Source organism: Mesoplodon mirus (genome assembly GCF_964341445.2).
Source record: "Mesoplodon mirus genome assembly, contig: HAP1_SCAFFOLD_820, whole genome shotgun sequence".
NCBI lineage: Eukaryota > Metazoa > Chordata > Mammalia > Artiodactyla > Ziphiidae > Mesoplodon > Mesoplodon mirus.
This window is the reverse complement of record NW_028295217.1, coordinates 33,893-50,926: the sequence shown is the minus strand read 5'-3', so window position 1 is coordinate 50,926 and position 17,034 is coordinate 33,893. Positions and strand designations below refer to the sequence as shown.

The 17,034-nt window shown below is 37.8% G+C and overlaps 1 protein-coding gene across 1 annotated transcript in view; it reads right to left on the bottom strand.

Annotated features, from left to right (window-relative positions):
• Positions 1-16,211, bottom strand: part of LOC309797647 (uncharacterized protein) — a gene marked incomplete at its 3' end in the record, with an annotated part of 32,696 nt that extends 16,485 nt beyond the window's left edge. Inside the window, exons 1-5 of the mRNA XM_082646105.1 lie at positions 16,028-16,211; positions 15,863-15,917; positions 15,735-15,796; positions 15,350-15,428; positions 15,178-15,289 (exon numbers count right to left, since the gene is read on the bottom strand). Coding sequence (XP_082502231.1) covers positions 15,178-15,289; positions 15,350-15,428; positions 15,735-15,796; positions 15,863-15,917; positions 16,028-16,121 — 402 coding nt within the window. The 5' untranslated portion in view covers positions 16,122-16,211. The remainder of the gene's footprint in view (positions 1-15,177; positions 15,290-15,349; positions 15,429-15,734; positions 15,797-15,862; positions 15,918-16,027) is intronic.
• Between the last annotated feature and the right edge of the window lie 823 nt (positions 16,212-17,034).

Below are 17,034 nucleotides of genomic sequence, written 5' to 3'. Positions count from 1 at the left end.
ATGTGTTCGCATATAGACCGAGTGAGATCGTTAAGGTGAGCTCTTAAATGCAGATGGCGACATAATCTTAGAAAGTCAGCAAGCATTACGGTATACTATCGATTTTTTATCTCTACCGTTCTTGACTAAGCAACTACAATCACTTTAGCAAAAAAAATACACCCTTACCTCTTGAGGGGTTAAGGATATAAGTGCGATACATCCATTTTCTAGTTCTTTGATTCAGTTTTACTTCCCTTGTTCAATATTTATCAATTTACAGAATCAAGATCAAAGAAAAGATAATGGGAAAAAGAAGAGAACACTGAACATTGGATCAGCGCCACATTGTCAGCAATAGCGGAAATTAGCGAGCAAGTGGTGTCAGCTGTGACGACTAATTCCGTCATATTGCTTGTATGTTTTTGCATGAAACCAACCAGAAATGTAATTAATAAAGTAATTTGAAACTGTGAGAAGTTATTCACTACAATCTTTGGCTTCATTATACTACAATAATATAAAGTATTGAAAAACAGCATATCGATAGAATGTTCCATCGATATAAAGTCTATTAATATTGAAACAAAACTCCTCAGGCTCTAAGTCTACGTGAATAGAAGCGTCTTCGACGGGGATAAATAGTAAATTATTAGTTTATGTTTGTTTGTCGCTTTTGCGCAGTTGTTTCAATCAAATAAATTGTTCAATTATAGACTAAACAGTAGATGTAAAGCTTGCTTCGTTGGGTATCGTGCTATGATTTCGAACTCGTTTGAGGTAAATTCATGATTTAAAAAGTATTCACTCCAAGTTTTTGGAAGAACGTTTTCTCTTTCAAATTTTAGCATTATTATACATCATTATCTATATGATTAAATTTTTAAAAATATTTTTGTTACATTTCTCCTCGTTATTTCACAGATGAGATTCCACAAAACTGCAAGCCAGAGCTGAGTTATAAGAGGCGATACTGATCTCTTGGTGCCTGTAAAAATCAGATTTCACCCATTCTGTAAAAAAGGTGATATATACAAAACACTATGAAAAGAGTATAACATATGTAGTGTTTTCTCAACTGAGTTTCTCAAATATTTGTTAGCAATAACATTACTCATCTGCCGAAAGTTCGAAGACCACATACTCGTTAGCGAGGAAAATCCATAAAAAGCTTATGCTCATTGCTTGTGAGCTTACTTCCGAAACACACCAAATGAACGTAATGCCTGCTTGGACGAATATCATGGTAGTATTCTTTATTAGAATTTTGTTCTATCATTCCTATAAGTTTCAGCCTGTGTCACACCTTACATCATTATCAATGAGGAAGACTGAGTCAACTAATATGCATTTCTAAGAGCATCATCCTTATTGTTACTAGCCAAAAATTTGTGCAAGAAGCTTGATATCACTTAAAGTTATAAAGCTTAGGTAAGAAAGTTATAATTCCACAATTTCCAAGACCGACTGTCTTTTAACCTCGGCATTGTTTAATACTTCTTGATTCTTCTTCTTTGAACGAGCGCGAGGTTGTTAAGTTTATTATGAGGCTGACGTTTCGGCCGTGTCGCCTTCTTCAGAGCCTGGAAAGGTCGACTGACAGCGATCTACCAAGCCAAACACGTCAATATCTCAAACAGAGAAACTCAAAAACCAAATCCTAACCGCGTGAATAACATCGAATACTCACCACTTCTCTGCCTTCGACCAACCGCTAGGTTGTGTCTGCGGAAGAGGAATGAGGTACACTTCCTTCTAGAGTGCCCCTTTATCAGACTAGAAGATCAATCTGATATATTGTGCGAAATCACGTGTGATTAGGAGGCACTCTTCCTTGCGGTTCATATTTGGGTTTTTGAAGTTAATGCAAAATGCGTCAAGAACCCTGCGCGTCGATATGCTAGTTTCTTGCGCAAGAATATTAACCTTAACATCAAAATCCTCTCCGTTGTGTCTTTGTGTCCTATGCGTGCCTAGTGGAGTACTCGTTTTGCTTTTAAATTTTCCATCTAGGTGTTCTTCTATGCGGACACAAAGAGGTCTTCCCGTTTCGCCAATATATTCGTCTCCGCAAGTTTTGCAAGAAATCAGGTACACTGTACCTGAGATCATGCAATCACCGTCTCTGCCCTGAGGGCAAATGCAAAATAATATAATAAATAAATATAAATAAATAAAATAATGTAATACAAATACAAAATATTATACATTACATGTTTTACACATACATTACATGGACGATGCAAAATTTTTAATAACACCAGTTATTTATCTGTAAAAAGTGATCTACCAAAGTAGGAAAGTACTAGTAAGTTTTCTAAGGTGTGTGTACTTTTCATTTTAAGCTTATTTCACTTTAAAACATTCATCATGCCATCTCATTGTGTCATTGGCCTTTTATGTCAAGAAAGTGATTTGGATGTCCGATGGCAAATCTCCATTTTGCTGACGTATGACAATGTGACAATTCATTGTGACAGCTTTCTACCAGTACATCTCACATAAGAGATCCAAGAACAAAACCAAGTTCTTCAGAATTCACAAGTTATTCAGGATGTACTGAATTTTAGTGCAGATGTAGTGCATTCCATAATGATGTACTTTATGTACGAATTTCTAAATAAGAGAAGGCATTTGTACACCGATAGTGTTGGTATACAAGTATTCCTTTGGCTGAGGACTTACTGCATAGAAGGACCTATCTTATGGGCTGTACTATAATATCGCATATATCTATGTTCTCGAACAGTAAGGGTCTAAACCAGCAATAAAAATTGGTGGTAATAAGAATTAATAATTGTTTCCAAACAGAAAATCTTCTCACCCCTAATGTCTGAACAGTCTGAAGAAGAATTCTCAAAGAACTGCAATGATGCTGTTATGTATCCAAATTATTTCCAATAATTTCACTGTCGTGAAAAGAAACACAGTAAGTTAGAACATTTATCATTACTGATTTATTATTACATCATAGTGAAAAGCTGTCCTAAGGTAATGAACCTCAATGTCTAAACAAGGGAATATCTGCGTTTTCTCATTGGCCATAATCTGTAGTGTATATTCTCTTAAAAAGCAATACACTCTTGTCCCAAATTGAGCTGCTCTAAATGGAGGTTTTTTATAAATTATTAGTTGAGAGAACAGTTTTCGAAGAGCTATTCCGGACATACGATTTACGTCGAATTTTCTTTTCTAGTGATTTCAAGAAGTGCGGTAAGAAAACCTCTGGGAATCTTTCAAGGGGTGTATACCGATTTTGGTACACATGGCGTTTTTGTGTTAAGGAAGCGAACCGAAAAGCTATATTCTAGGCAGCAGAATCCATTCAATTTATTCATTAAATTTCATAGAGTACTATTAAAATTAGGAATTGATAACACATTAGAAGTGATACTGTTCAGCAAAAGAAAGGTATTGGTTCGATCATACACGAGGACCATTAAGCCTATCATCCCTCCGGAGTCGGGTCGGAGAATTGGTACCAGACTTGTTCAGGACCAATTGGCTTCTTCAAATCCGCATAACTGGCGACTACTTAAGGGTTGAACAACAATTGTTTAATTTTCAATTATGAAGTAGTATAAGTATCAATATCCTTCATATTTTTACCCAGATGTCTCTTTAGTAAATTCCAGAAGATTACACTTTCCTAACCATTTAACAACATAATAACCTTACTGGTTCAATGCGGCACCAGACCAACGAAGCCCTTAAACCTTGAATTTGGTTTGTAACATTGTTGTCGAGCAGTTCGTCTGTTAACAAATCGGAAGATTCAAATCGCTGCTCTCATGAAAACAATCTCAGGTGATAAAATAACGATGGATTGTAGACGATTTATTTATAAAGGTCATAATTTACTTTTAAAATGATATAATCCTGATCAAACACAACATGGCTACTCTGAAAAAAGGAACAGTTGGAATCTACTAATTCTACCAACGAGACACTTTTCTTTTGTTCGCATAGCATTTTGACGTCTTGAAATCGACGATTTTCCTGAAAACGTTTTCAGCAGCGGTCTAGTTGTTAAAGACTTCTTAGTAGTAGTAGCTTTCGAGATTCCTGCGAAAAAATGGTAATCGGTTAGCCAGAGATCCGATGTGAAATGATTCGTATGTGAGGGTTACGTAAATCTATTAGTCGAGAATCTACAGCGTTACAGGTACCAGATTTTGTCGAGGATTTTTGTACAAAATAATTGACTGTTTCTGGTTGCCCTTTTTAAAATGTGTGGCAAATTTGATCTAATTGTCCAAAGCCATATAACATGGATCTAAAAAGCGACAATGTTGCTAATTTCAAAACAATTTCCACGTAAATTAGTTCTTTTATTAAGGCTAGCAAACGGATAAAAAGAATCGCGAAGAAATACCTTTCTAATATGTATCCACCCTACACACATAAATTAGTTGGGCATTTTAGATTCTTTCGAGTTTTTTCTTCGTTTCATTAAACCACAATATTATTTGACATCGGTCTCATCCTATGCACACTTTGGTTTTTTTATGTTTTTTTTTTCATCGATATTTCCGTTTTCTTGCCAAGTACGATATATTGTTGTGGTTTTTGTTATTATTTGAAAAATAAAGGACAATCAATCAGTGCTGATCAGTCTCGCGCTATGCATTCGACTTCATCAAGCATTGTAGAGATTAATAAATGCATATATTTGCCAATAAAATGACTTTCGGTGGCCTACCGATCTATCACGTCAGTGTGCTTATCCTCTCAACCAAGTCTGGTACCAATATACCGATTCCAGCGGAATGAAGGTTTAGTGTGCCTGGGTACGGGATCGAACCAAGGATTGTTGGAAAGCGTATTGCAGGCCACCTCTAACTACTACGCTACACGCGCACCATTAGTATTTAAATCAGGTGTATTGCAAATGCCATTTGAACACTTTCAACTATAGCAACACTCCACGAAAGTAGTGTATTGTAACCATTCAGGATTCTTTTTGAGATCAATTGAGAATTGTAGAACTATTTTATAATTTTCTGCGTTATTCGTTTCCATCTACACATGAGACTCAACCTATCTTTATTCATTTATTCACAGATAGGTCAGTGACTCCGTCATTGATTGCCAAATAAAATCATTACAAAATTCTTTCTGTTGAAAGCCACAAGCCATATGACGTCTTACTTTCAAAGGAAAGGATCCTAGATAGTCGATCTCGCGCACGCTCCTCCTCCTTAGGTTGCAAAAGAATTCTTCATCAGTACTGTCCGATACGCTTGTTGAGTGTTCTCTACAATTTTTACACGAAGATTACCCTCTTCTGCATATCGTGAACTTTGAGTCACAACAACAGCAATCAGGATTCCGTCATGAAACCTGTTGTATGGACCACATCCAGGCCGTATTCAGGACCATAAGAGTATGTCGACAGCATCATTTGCCTCTTGAATTCACTTTTTTCAAATATGACATTACATTAAACGCATTTCCAGCGTTGGAACGAAATGTATCACAAAAACACAGCTTTTATATCACCCTCTAACCATACATCGTGAAAGAGATCCAGAGATCGAAATAAGAAATTAGAAAATCTCTAGTTAAATATAAGATTTGATCCCATCTATTGCAGCGTTTGGTCAGGAACCAGCTACTTTGTAAGTAGATTCCTCGCAATAAGTGTCTTCTGGTTGAAGGCTCCTCTCAAACGATGTTGAATAGCTCGAGGCCAATGATTGCCTTAGGCGAACTAGCTGGGAGCAAACCTACAAATAATACAGCTATGAAAACCAGACATTGCGAAAAATTACCGACTCACATATATAGTAGACATCCTCAGCTTCTGATCGAAAAGTCGCACGTCCTCTTTGGTAATGGGATGGTCTTCAGGAGGGCAGAATGATAACTCTTCACCAAGAAAAGCATCCGTAAAACGAATCCCTTCACACAGATGTGAAATGTCTTTCAATTTCTCGAAACTAAAACTTCGTGAGCTATAAAAAATACAAGTAAGAAATATGTACAAAACTATTCTGAAATGACAGAGATACCTTTAAGAAAGTAAAAAATAGTGAAACGTAAGGATATGAAAACACCATATTCATGTCTCAAAAAAGAAGAATGAGGAGAAAGTAAATCAACCATCTTAGTCGTTGACGAGTGCGTTCTTCTCCCCAATATACCATCACTTGAAGCTCACTAGCTGTTCGCTGTTGCTACAACAAAACTACTTTAAATGGATCTAATAAGTTTCGAAACCAAAAGGGAGTACAGAAATACAGGTATGCAAAAATGCTTACTGCTGTTGACGCAGTAGAGACAATTGAGTTCATTGAAGATATGGGAGAATGGAGACGTATGGAAACCAGCTTAAAAAGGCAAAATAACTGTAGGCGATATTAAGCGCGTCAAAATTTTTTGAAAAGTTAGATGAGCGTTACGATAAATTTTTCTTCAGGATAAAATCATAATTATAAGTTTTAAGTGAATTTTGTTTACGACCACATATCTAAATGTGTTACTACAGAGGACATTTAAATGAAAATAAAAACAAGACGTAAGCAAAATAAATAACAGTGAATATCCTTTCCTTAGAGTCACCACGATCTATCACAATTCCAGGAGCTGGACGAATATCAGCAGGAATGTGTTCCAGAGCGCCAGATTCTGTAGTGCATAAAACGACTACACGGGAAAACGCTCGTCTAAAAGTTCAAGTTTTATAATGAATCATATAAGATATAATCACATACAATGCTCTTCCAATAGCTTCTGAATCAACAACGGTTGTTAGTAACAAACCGGTTTCCTGAGTTTGTCAACGAAAATGAGAAAGTTGATTCATGACAAGACTGTAAGATATAAGTTCCATTTCGTAAAATACGTAGGTCATCTCTGGCCTTCACTCTAACAACTGCAGCTCCACCCAGTCCTCGAACCGGCATCTTAAAAGAAATAATGCTTTATGTAGAAGTGTATTAAAAAAGTAGAAAGAAAAATTAAGAGTTTATTTCAGCTGAAAGTAACCATAAAAATGAAATTAACACCATTGAAGTTACACAACAAAGATTTAAGAAAAGAAAAGAAACAATGAAACATTATCTATAAATAAAAGCTTATAAGAAAAAAAAGAATACCCTATAGTTCACTTGAGGTCCATCTCCTCCCTCCACCGCAATCAGAACATTTGTATAGAATCGAGCAATCTGAGACGGGGAAAATTCAATTCGAAGCGGAACAGTACGACGTGGATCCAGAAGTAAGATTTGGCTGTCCAAGAGCTGCAACCAATATAGTCGTTCTTCATTAGAGCATTGAATAGTGATAGGAAAGATTTTAGAAAATAACTAGTGTACAGTAAAAGGTGGTCCAGAATGACTGAGCTTCGCCCTTATTCGAAGAGAGGTATCTGTACGATTGGTAACATCAACGTTCGAAACAGCTGTATCTCCAATAGCTACGAAACCGAACGCTACTTCGAGTTGAGGGATATAAAGCACAGACCTAAATCTCAATTTTCAGAAAATAAAGCTGTCATAAAATTCTTATTGGTAAGTGAAAAAAAAACCTCCGCGTCGGATTAGAAGTCAGTTGTGAAAAGCATGGAACCATAGCGTTTGTAGATAAAGAGCTAGATGATCTTGCAGAGGAATGCGGTCGAGAGCTCAACTAAAGATATATTCGTCAACTTCATTCACTCGCACGTCATTAGGTTGTATGGGGCATACGAAAGAAGTGAATAACGACCAAAAACAGCTACGAGCCGCTCTCTGGGGAACTTAGCAAACCTATTAGTTGCCTTAACGACCTTTGAAGAGTATACGTGGACTTACTTCTTCAAGCTCTGAAGTGTCTCACCACTTCTTCCCAATCATAGAATCAACCAGTATACACAGAATCAAGAATGATTATGACTAATGTATGTTGTGTGCAAACCATCCCAGCACAACAGATATAGGAATTATATTTTTGATCATAAAAAATACATAGTTGGTTTTGGCTTACATTTACTCACAAACAGCAATAGGACGCAACATATAGTACTATGCAGCTAACGGAGTGAAGTTTCATCATAGAGATATGCGTACAATTACCAAAATATGTATGAAAAACAGCTTGAATAGCTAATAAACAAGCAAACAACAGCACGGAAGTTGATGAGAGCGAACACAAAAATTTATACACAAATACTAATTGTTTACTTATTATACATAGAGTGCTTGCTAATTAGATCGTACTTGCCTAGCTTTCCCTTTATTGCTTTCGTTGCCTTATAACCCTAATCCAAGGATGGAAAATGGATTGTATACGGGGTTTGAATGCAACTTTACAATCATTCTTCTATTCATTATAAATGGCCCAGAAAGATATCAGAGAGACAGAATAAGATGCAAGAGAGCTTTAAGGTGAACATTGGGATGGCTGACAATAATGATTGTGGCTTAAGCCACCCAGTTGTAGTTGCAACTTCAAAAGATTTGTACGTTTGTATTTTATAGAATAACACACGCAAACGTCGCGATGCTCGAAAAGGATCACCACCAGGAACGAATATTGTAAGAGAAAGAGGAACTATTAAAATCATAAAAGCAAAAAAACCGCCTCACAACGCACCTCTCCCTCGCATGTAACCTTCCCTTGATTACAAGCAGCACCATGATCCATTTTCTAAAATGTATACATTAGGAAATAAAAAAAAGAAAATCAAAAAGAAACCGAGAAGGAAATAATATTCAAATGAATGTTGGCGGTACCATTCGCTTCGGAGTAGAGTCTTCACCATGTAAAGCATTTTGAGAGGTGAATTTTTAGCCAGATATATTTCCAGTTCGTCTTGATCTAATCTCTTTTTTAACCCACCTAAGACAACGTGTACAACGTCTAAATTTTTGTGTCAAGCCCATGGAACAACGTATAATTTCTCATCTCTCACGCAACGAATAATATGTGACTCATGATTTTCACTGTAGTTTCGCAATAGCCCGCCCCTTATTTGTGTATTCGGCTCTACAATTCGGCTTATCTATTTAGTTTTCCATGTTTCTATTGAAATACGTTGCTGTCGCCTTTGGCGGTCGATTTTGCAACACATGTAGTATATTTCTCCAATTTTATACAACATTTACAACTATCCACTTTAAAGAAAAGTATTTATCGCCTAGGAACCCTATAATAAACGAGGCTTGGCTCGATCTCGCGCTCCAAACAAACCGAACTCTCCATCCTTTGAGATCAGGAAAGTGGTTCCAAAAAAAAGCATTACCTGGAAACATCGGTAGGCCACGCAAGATCGTATAGGGCAAATATTTTACCTGTTCGAGGCTCAGCTTAATAGATTGTAAATCCCAAAGTTATTGACCAACGCCAAAAACTCTACCCTCTTATAAATTCAGTACTACAACTATGATTCTTAAAAGAAATTTCAAATGAAAAACAACCAATTGCTGGTAATAACTGGATGTTCCACGGATTTCCACTCACTGAGGTTTTTCCTCACTGATGGATCTCGAGCCGGTTAGTCGTGAGGCTACGTGGCGCGTCCCCAGGTGGCGGATAGGGGGTCAAACGCGAACCAAAAGCGACCTTGTGCTTCCCAGAGCAGCAGGTGGATCAAAGGGATGAACACTCTTTTTCTGCTGCGCAGATCTGGCAGTGCAAATTGTATTCTACAAGTCAATTCGGCCAAAAGCCTGCAAGCAAGTGACTAGGAAGTACATGGGAGGCGGTTAGGAGTCCTGTCCACTCAACTCCAATGAACTCTGGGAAAGACTGGCAAGCTACTCATTAGTATATTCAGCCCCCATGGTTAGAGCCCGGCAAGCTACCCCATGGGTACAAAAGATGCCAAACAGAGTAAAATAAATGAGAGTCATTCCCCTGACCACGAAAGAGCCCCCGATAAGGCAGCGTTGGGTAGGACGAGTACGGAGAGGCTGCTACAATCTCAGGGCTATCTGGGCTACCTAAATGTGATAGGACTAAGGTGACGATCTGTACCTACAACGCAAGATCGCTTGCATCTGAGTCCGCTGTTGAGGACTTGCTGATGCAGGCCAGAAAGATCAGATACGACGACATCGGACTGGCTGAGACGAGGAGACATCATTCCTTTAACGCCGTTTATGATTCTGGAAAAGAACTCTTCCTTGGAACATGCGACAATAGAGGAGTTGGAGGCGTTGGTGTCCTCGTCAACACGAGTTTGGCCATGAACATCGAATCGTTTAAACAACTAACAACCCGAATCGGACGGTTAAGGTTGAAGAGATGTGGGCCTATGCCGGCTCTAATTATCTACGTCGTCTACGCAGCTACCTCAAGCTACGACGAAGATGAGGTCGAAGCGTTTTATATGGACTTGGAGAAGTTCTACAGAGAAGATCATACCTCCTTCAAAGTCATAATTGGCGACTTCAACGCTAAGATTGGACCGAACAGGGAGAGAGGCTATCCGAGTTTATCATGACGACCAAGACAATCCATGGTAACTCACAGTTCCAAAAGCCCCTCTCTCAACGCTGGACGTGGGAATCCCCCAATGGAGAGTACCATAGTGAAATAGACCACATCATAGTAAACCGAAGATTTTGCATAACCGATTTGGGTGTGCAAATGCACTGGCTCGTCTCTTCACAGGCTACCTGTCAGAATGCAAGGTTCCAAACAATGGAAGACCAGCAAAACCGTGTTGTTGTACAAAAAGGGAGACCTCCACGACATTGGCAACTATCGCCCAATCTGCCTGCTGTCCGTCGTAAATAAACTCTTTACTAGAGTCATTCTCAACAGGATGGACAGAACATTGGACGAGGTACAGCCATGCGAGGAAGCAGGGTTCCGAAAAGGATTCAGTACGATAGACCACATACACACAATAACGAGGCTCATCGAACTATCACGAGAGTATAAAAGACCGCTCTGTCTCACTTTCATCGACTTGAGGAAAGCCTTTGACTCCGTTGAGACAGAAGCGGTTATAGAAGCTCTGGGAAACCAGGGCGTCGCTACCCAAACACCACTCCTTCGTGAGCTATAGAAGAATTTCACGAATAGAATACCGTATCGCCATTTTACAACGCAATTAAAATGAACGTAAAGAGGGGTGTTCGACAAGGCGACACAATGTCGCCAAAACTTTTCACATCGAGCCTCGAAGACGTTATGCGAAAATTGGAATGGGACAATGAAAGAGTGAAAAATGATGGTCGGCAACTGCACCATCTTCGCTTTGCTGATGATATCGTCCTTATAACATCAAACATCAGTCAGGCGGAACGAATGCTTGCCGACATTGACCGAGTATGTGGAAGTATTGGTCTTCGACTATACATGACGAAAACGGTATTCATGAAAACGGATCGGTCTCAAAGGCCCCATTTAAGCTCAACGGAACAAATACCTCCGAATGCAACAGTTATGTGTACCTAGAAGAACTCGAGAACTCAAATGATGAATGACGTAGCTCCATAGCTGAGCAGGAGGAAGAGAGCAGCTTAGGGAGCTTTTAAGAGCATCGAGGATGTAGTGAAGAGGATGAAGAACACTCGACTCCGTGCCCACATTTTTGAATCAACGATGCTTCCTGCATTAACATACGCATCAGAGACCTGATCGCTACGTAGGCAGGATGAAAGAACACTCAGCGAAAGGGCGATGCTAGGAGTGTCGCGTGTCACGCAAGTGAGAGAGGGAATACGAAGCTCGGACCTACGTCAACGATCGAAAATTAGAGACGCCGTCCTTTACGCCAAAATGTCAAAAATAAGGTGGGCCGGGCACGTGATGCGACGAAATGGCAACCGATGGACAAGAGCCGCCACGGATTGGATTCCTCGGGATGTCAAGCGCACAACAGGAAGACCACCGACCCGATTCTTCAGAGTTCTTTACAAACACGCTGAACGAATGGTATGATGCTCAACGTGTCCCTAGAGCGAGCAGAACCCTTTGGACCACTCTTGCACGCGACAGGGACAGATGGAGGAATTACTGGCGCCCGCTTGATTCAATCGAAGATCAACGGGAATACAGGTGATACAGTTGAACTGGATGTTAAATTGTATGTTCAAATAAACGCTTGTGTTATGTCGGCCGAAGAGAACTGAACTTTTTCGAATTGTTCAACGAGTGTAAAAAATACAATTCATAAGCCACCGAAACATCCAGTGTTTCTCATATGCGAAGAAAGTAAAGAGAAGTACATAGAAGGACAAAGATGACTTCAGTGGTGGAGCAATATGATGCATCACGACACTTGGATTATCGAGAACAGATTTTGCAATGGACTGCAGCTTCTGGGAGAATGAACAGAACTTTAAGAATTTTTGGAGTACTTCTAATATCTCGTTGTGAAAGTAAAGTGGCTTGGGCAGGCGACGAATCAGAATCGAGGGTACCAACATCTTTTGAAGAGATGAACATATTTATTAGACTGTGCCTTCACATAACAACTGTTAACACTATTAAGAGGAATTCCAAACTTCGCTTATGTATTCCATCCTCTTGAATCCCAAATCCCATCAAGAGATAAATTTGAAAATCTGTCTTACTTAGCTTACAATGAAAGTAGAACTGGAGACTTTTAAAATGTCTTCTAAACAATATGCGAATTGCTAACTTTGCTTCAGTAGAGAAAATTTCCTATTTGAAAACCTCTCTAGGACGCTGGAAAGATTGCACAAGCTCAAAGAGTTTTCAAATTGGTGAGTAGAAGCTCCTTAGGTAAAGGATTAACTATTCGGCTTTGATTAGACCATGAAGGAAGTGGCATGTGGTCGATTCCATCAACCATCATAGGAATGATTGAATGCGTATTTGGCCTATACACTAGCCAAAGGTGGCCCAATGATGTTTCAAGTTAGTGCTTTTATCCTTCCAAACAAGTTTTAACCAACTCGTCATCCACGGAGAGATGAAGGCATGGTGACCTTAGATGAAGGGATCGAACCTTTGTTCGATACAGTGCATATTGCAAATTCACCTCTAATCACTGCTCTACACCAGCCCCTCCTGAGGTTATATATATGTATATATACTATAAATATATAAATGTTATATGTATATATGTTTGTATATATGTTTGTTTGTATGTATATATACATATATACAAACTCCACAAGTATATATATAAATGGTATACCAAAAGGTTCAAAAGTTGATGGCAAAACGTTTAGGTTATACGAGTTGTTACGATAGAGTCGAGTATCTCTAATGTCTTCAATGATAAAACATATGGAATCATAATAATAAGCTGGTACTCTTAGTTTCCTTCTTCTTAGAACAGTTCCGTCGCGAAAAGAACTAACCCGTTTGCAAAAAAATTTTGCAAACTTTAATTTGTACAAAATAAGCTTCTCAGGCGACGCGTGATATAACGTCTGCATCGGGAAGCTGTATAGATTAAATATATGGAGAAGAGCAATAAAAAAGTAGTGGGTGGGCGAGCAAAATAAAGAGCTGAAAGGAAAATGAATCATGCTAAATAGAACGATAGCAAAATAAAGTCAAAGAACAACCGTCAATGTGGCAGAAACCTTTGAAACCATTTCATTGTCAGGAACAATTGTCTTATTCATATCTGTAGTTTTATCCTGAACAGAATATGTTAGCCTTGAAAATAAATCAGGAAGACAGCCTTTACAGAAACACTTGAAACTTAACCTACCAAAGCATTTTCTGCCACAGCGAATCCAGCCTAAACTACAAATATATTGCGCAATGTTATTGCGGCAACTATAAAAGACAGCTCCTACCATGATTCCACCACTGCTACATGATTTAGTGGAAGAGAGATTACGCGAGGTACACGGCAATGATGGTTTACTTAAATAGAGCAGTGTGAATGCACCTTTTTTTACTAATTAAGATATATGCACTGACATATATGAAACCGGAGGCGCAAAAAGGTGATTATGAGCTTTTCGTGCCTTCACTCGACTTTTTCTATGCTCTTCCAACACCTTCATTAACGATTCTGTGGAAGCACCAGAGGGTTGTTTCTGAAAAATTTTTCGTTTTAATTCTGGAAAGGTGTCCGACTAATAAGAAACATTTTCATAAACGGGTTAAAAGATTCGACATTAGAGATAATTCCACCGTTCTTCCAAGAACTCAAACACCGCGATCTCTTTTTTAACGAATAAATAACTGAGAAAAACTATGCTGTTTTTCATGCCAGGGTTATCAATGTTTCGCAAGAATTTACTAACCTAACTTATGTGTAATAGTCACTTTTAAATATACTTCTTGCTTAAGTTAAGACAATAAATACTCGTTTCAGAATTTTTGATTATCGAAGATACACTCTTCGTTAGGATCAAAGGTATTCCTTTAAAACCTCTTGAATTGTCCTTATACTTAAATGAAGCGATCCCGTGGTTTCCGCAACAGAGTGCTCATCAAGTGTAGATGAAGCTAAAAAGAAAAAGCAACTCTATACACATAAAAGGAACCCGAACTAAAGCCAATTTTTCCATGTAAATTACCTTCAGGCAGGATCAGAGATATACCATGGAATTCTTTAGCAAGATCATGATGTCGAGATGTAGCTTTGGCTATTAAGGCTAAAAAACATATGTATATATACACATATATGTATATATATGCATATATATATGTATATACACATGTATGTACGTGTGCATACGTATATATATATATATATATATATATATATATATATGTAAAAGAGTGAATATGCAGTGGATGGCTATAGAATTAATATGAAAATGCAGTAACACACAAATAGGAGTGCTCGTTTGTGCGACTCCTGAAGATGAAACAGAAGGGTTTGTCGGTTCGTTGGTAACATACGATGAATCCAGAATCCGCTTGGGAGTACTCCAACTATGACTCAAATTAAGCTGAAATTTGAACGCCTCAGGAAGCTTAAAACATACAGTAACAGTTCCAAGAAAGTTCTTAATCACTTTTTGCATGTCTAATAGCATGTGATCGTAGTCTTTATTGGTAACATCACTCGTTATGTTTTCCTTGTTTACGATGTTCTGACAAAACATTTTAGTACTAACGGAAACCTTGAACAAGATATTCAATCGTTTAATAATGATAGAACGAAATACTTGTGATTATACCAACCGCGCCGTTGTTGCTTTCTGAAGGTGCTTCATTAGCAGCATTCAAGCATGTTCCGTCAGATTTCAGGCAACAATCACCATTATCCTGCAGTAATATAGTTGATGAAACGAATAACTGAGAAAATTTTAAAAGACATACCGGCACTGGAAGGCCTTGGGAAAATCTAGCCTTATTTGTTTTTTCGCACGAAGAATGATTAATAATGCTTGGCTCCCAACTATTCTCCTTCTCGAAATTGCTCTGATTGAACCTTCAATACAGAGAAATAAAATGGTAAATAGATATAGACTTGTTGGAACAGTTTGCAAACCTTGGATCGTTTAAAATGAAGCGGCCATGATCGCGAAGAAATGATTCCTGCTCTCTTTGAATGATGTCAATTGGTTTTTCTAAAGTGAGACTTATCAGTTCTTTATATTGGATGACTAATAACACAAAACTAACGGTCTGAAATAAATTCGCTGCTTTTGACAGAAACCGCCCGAAAGGATGAACAATCATCGTTATTGAAGGTATTGCTATTCGACGGATGTCGACTTATTGATGACAGAATGGTTAATTGTAAAAGTATAGGAACCTATTTCATCTGCGTAAAGACATGAGTGTGGTTGAAAATAAAAAGTGGAGCTTAAGATTAGAAGTCTCATATACCAAAACAACAAATACTGATTAAGATTAAGAACTAAAGCGCAAACCACTATTTGGCATGTCTCCAATCTTCGATTCCTCCGGAATTGTGGAAAGGAAAGAATGAATCCTGCTAAATAGGTTATACATTCGAAGTTGTTTTAGCTAAAAACAATCTGTTGCGCAAAACACATACCTTTCGTCAACGGATTGTTGAACATTGTCATATTCATGCAATTCCTTTTCATCAACTAAATTAAAAAAAAAGTATTACACAATGACATCACGACATGGTAGATTGCAGAGGAAATTCTACGAGTACCTCGTTAATTAGTATACAACAATTCTAGTGCAAACTCACAGTTTGATTCACGATCTGAAAGAGGGGCATCGTCGAAACTCTGATCATCGAATCTGTCTTCCACTATCTCTTCATCATCCGCAATGCTAGACATTTTGGAAGTGTCTGAAGGTATTAAAGAGAACAACAAATAAAAAAATATATTTGGAATGCATACTGACTCTAGCAACGGTCATCCAGATTAAACGTTAAAAATCCACTAACATTAACGGAACAGTAAAACTCAAACACAATAGAGAAAGCATTAAGAAAATCGATATATTATTTCTGAGTAATCGATATGGAAATTTCAAAATGATAAATATGAATTTTTGAATTCCAAAAAACCTACGAGGAGCACCAAGTTGGGCGCGAGTATATTTACGAGGTAGAGAACTCATTTGAGACCACTGAGATGACGGTTTACTTTTATATCAGCGAAATCAAGAAAACAACACGTACATATCTTTTACACATCTATTCGTGAAATGAAAAACATGATAACCAGCTAGAAATGGATAGAAATCAACACGTCACTATAAAATCCCTATGACCGCCAGCAGGCAGTTTCCACCGCTTCTTAATTGTTGATTTGTGCTTAGGAAAGCATTCATTATGATTATGAATGTCAATAATAGTGTCTCCTACAGTTTATTTATTCGATATTGCGCGACGATTTAAAAAAAATATTGTAGATCTCGTCGAACTGTGCGAGAGAACTATAAAATGTTAAGAGTTCCGGCTTATTGCAACTGTCAAGCACTATATTCTATTGGAAAATGAAAATAAATAAGTTGCGAACTTCAATGTTATTCCACTATTTGAAAAATTAAGTATATTATGCAATTTGTTCAGTAATCATTATTAACACTTCCGTAACGAAACTGTATTTTCGATAACAGACTATAATTTCTTCATTAATAGTAAGGGAATTGGGAAATCTACATACCAATAAAAACAACTTTACTCTACCATTCCAAGTGTAATGTAAATCTATTACAAATGAAGCAAAACATTCCAGAAAAATG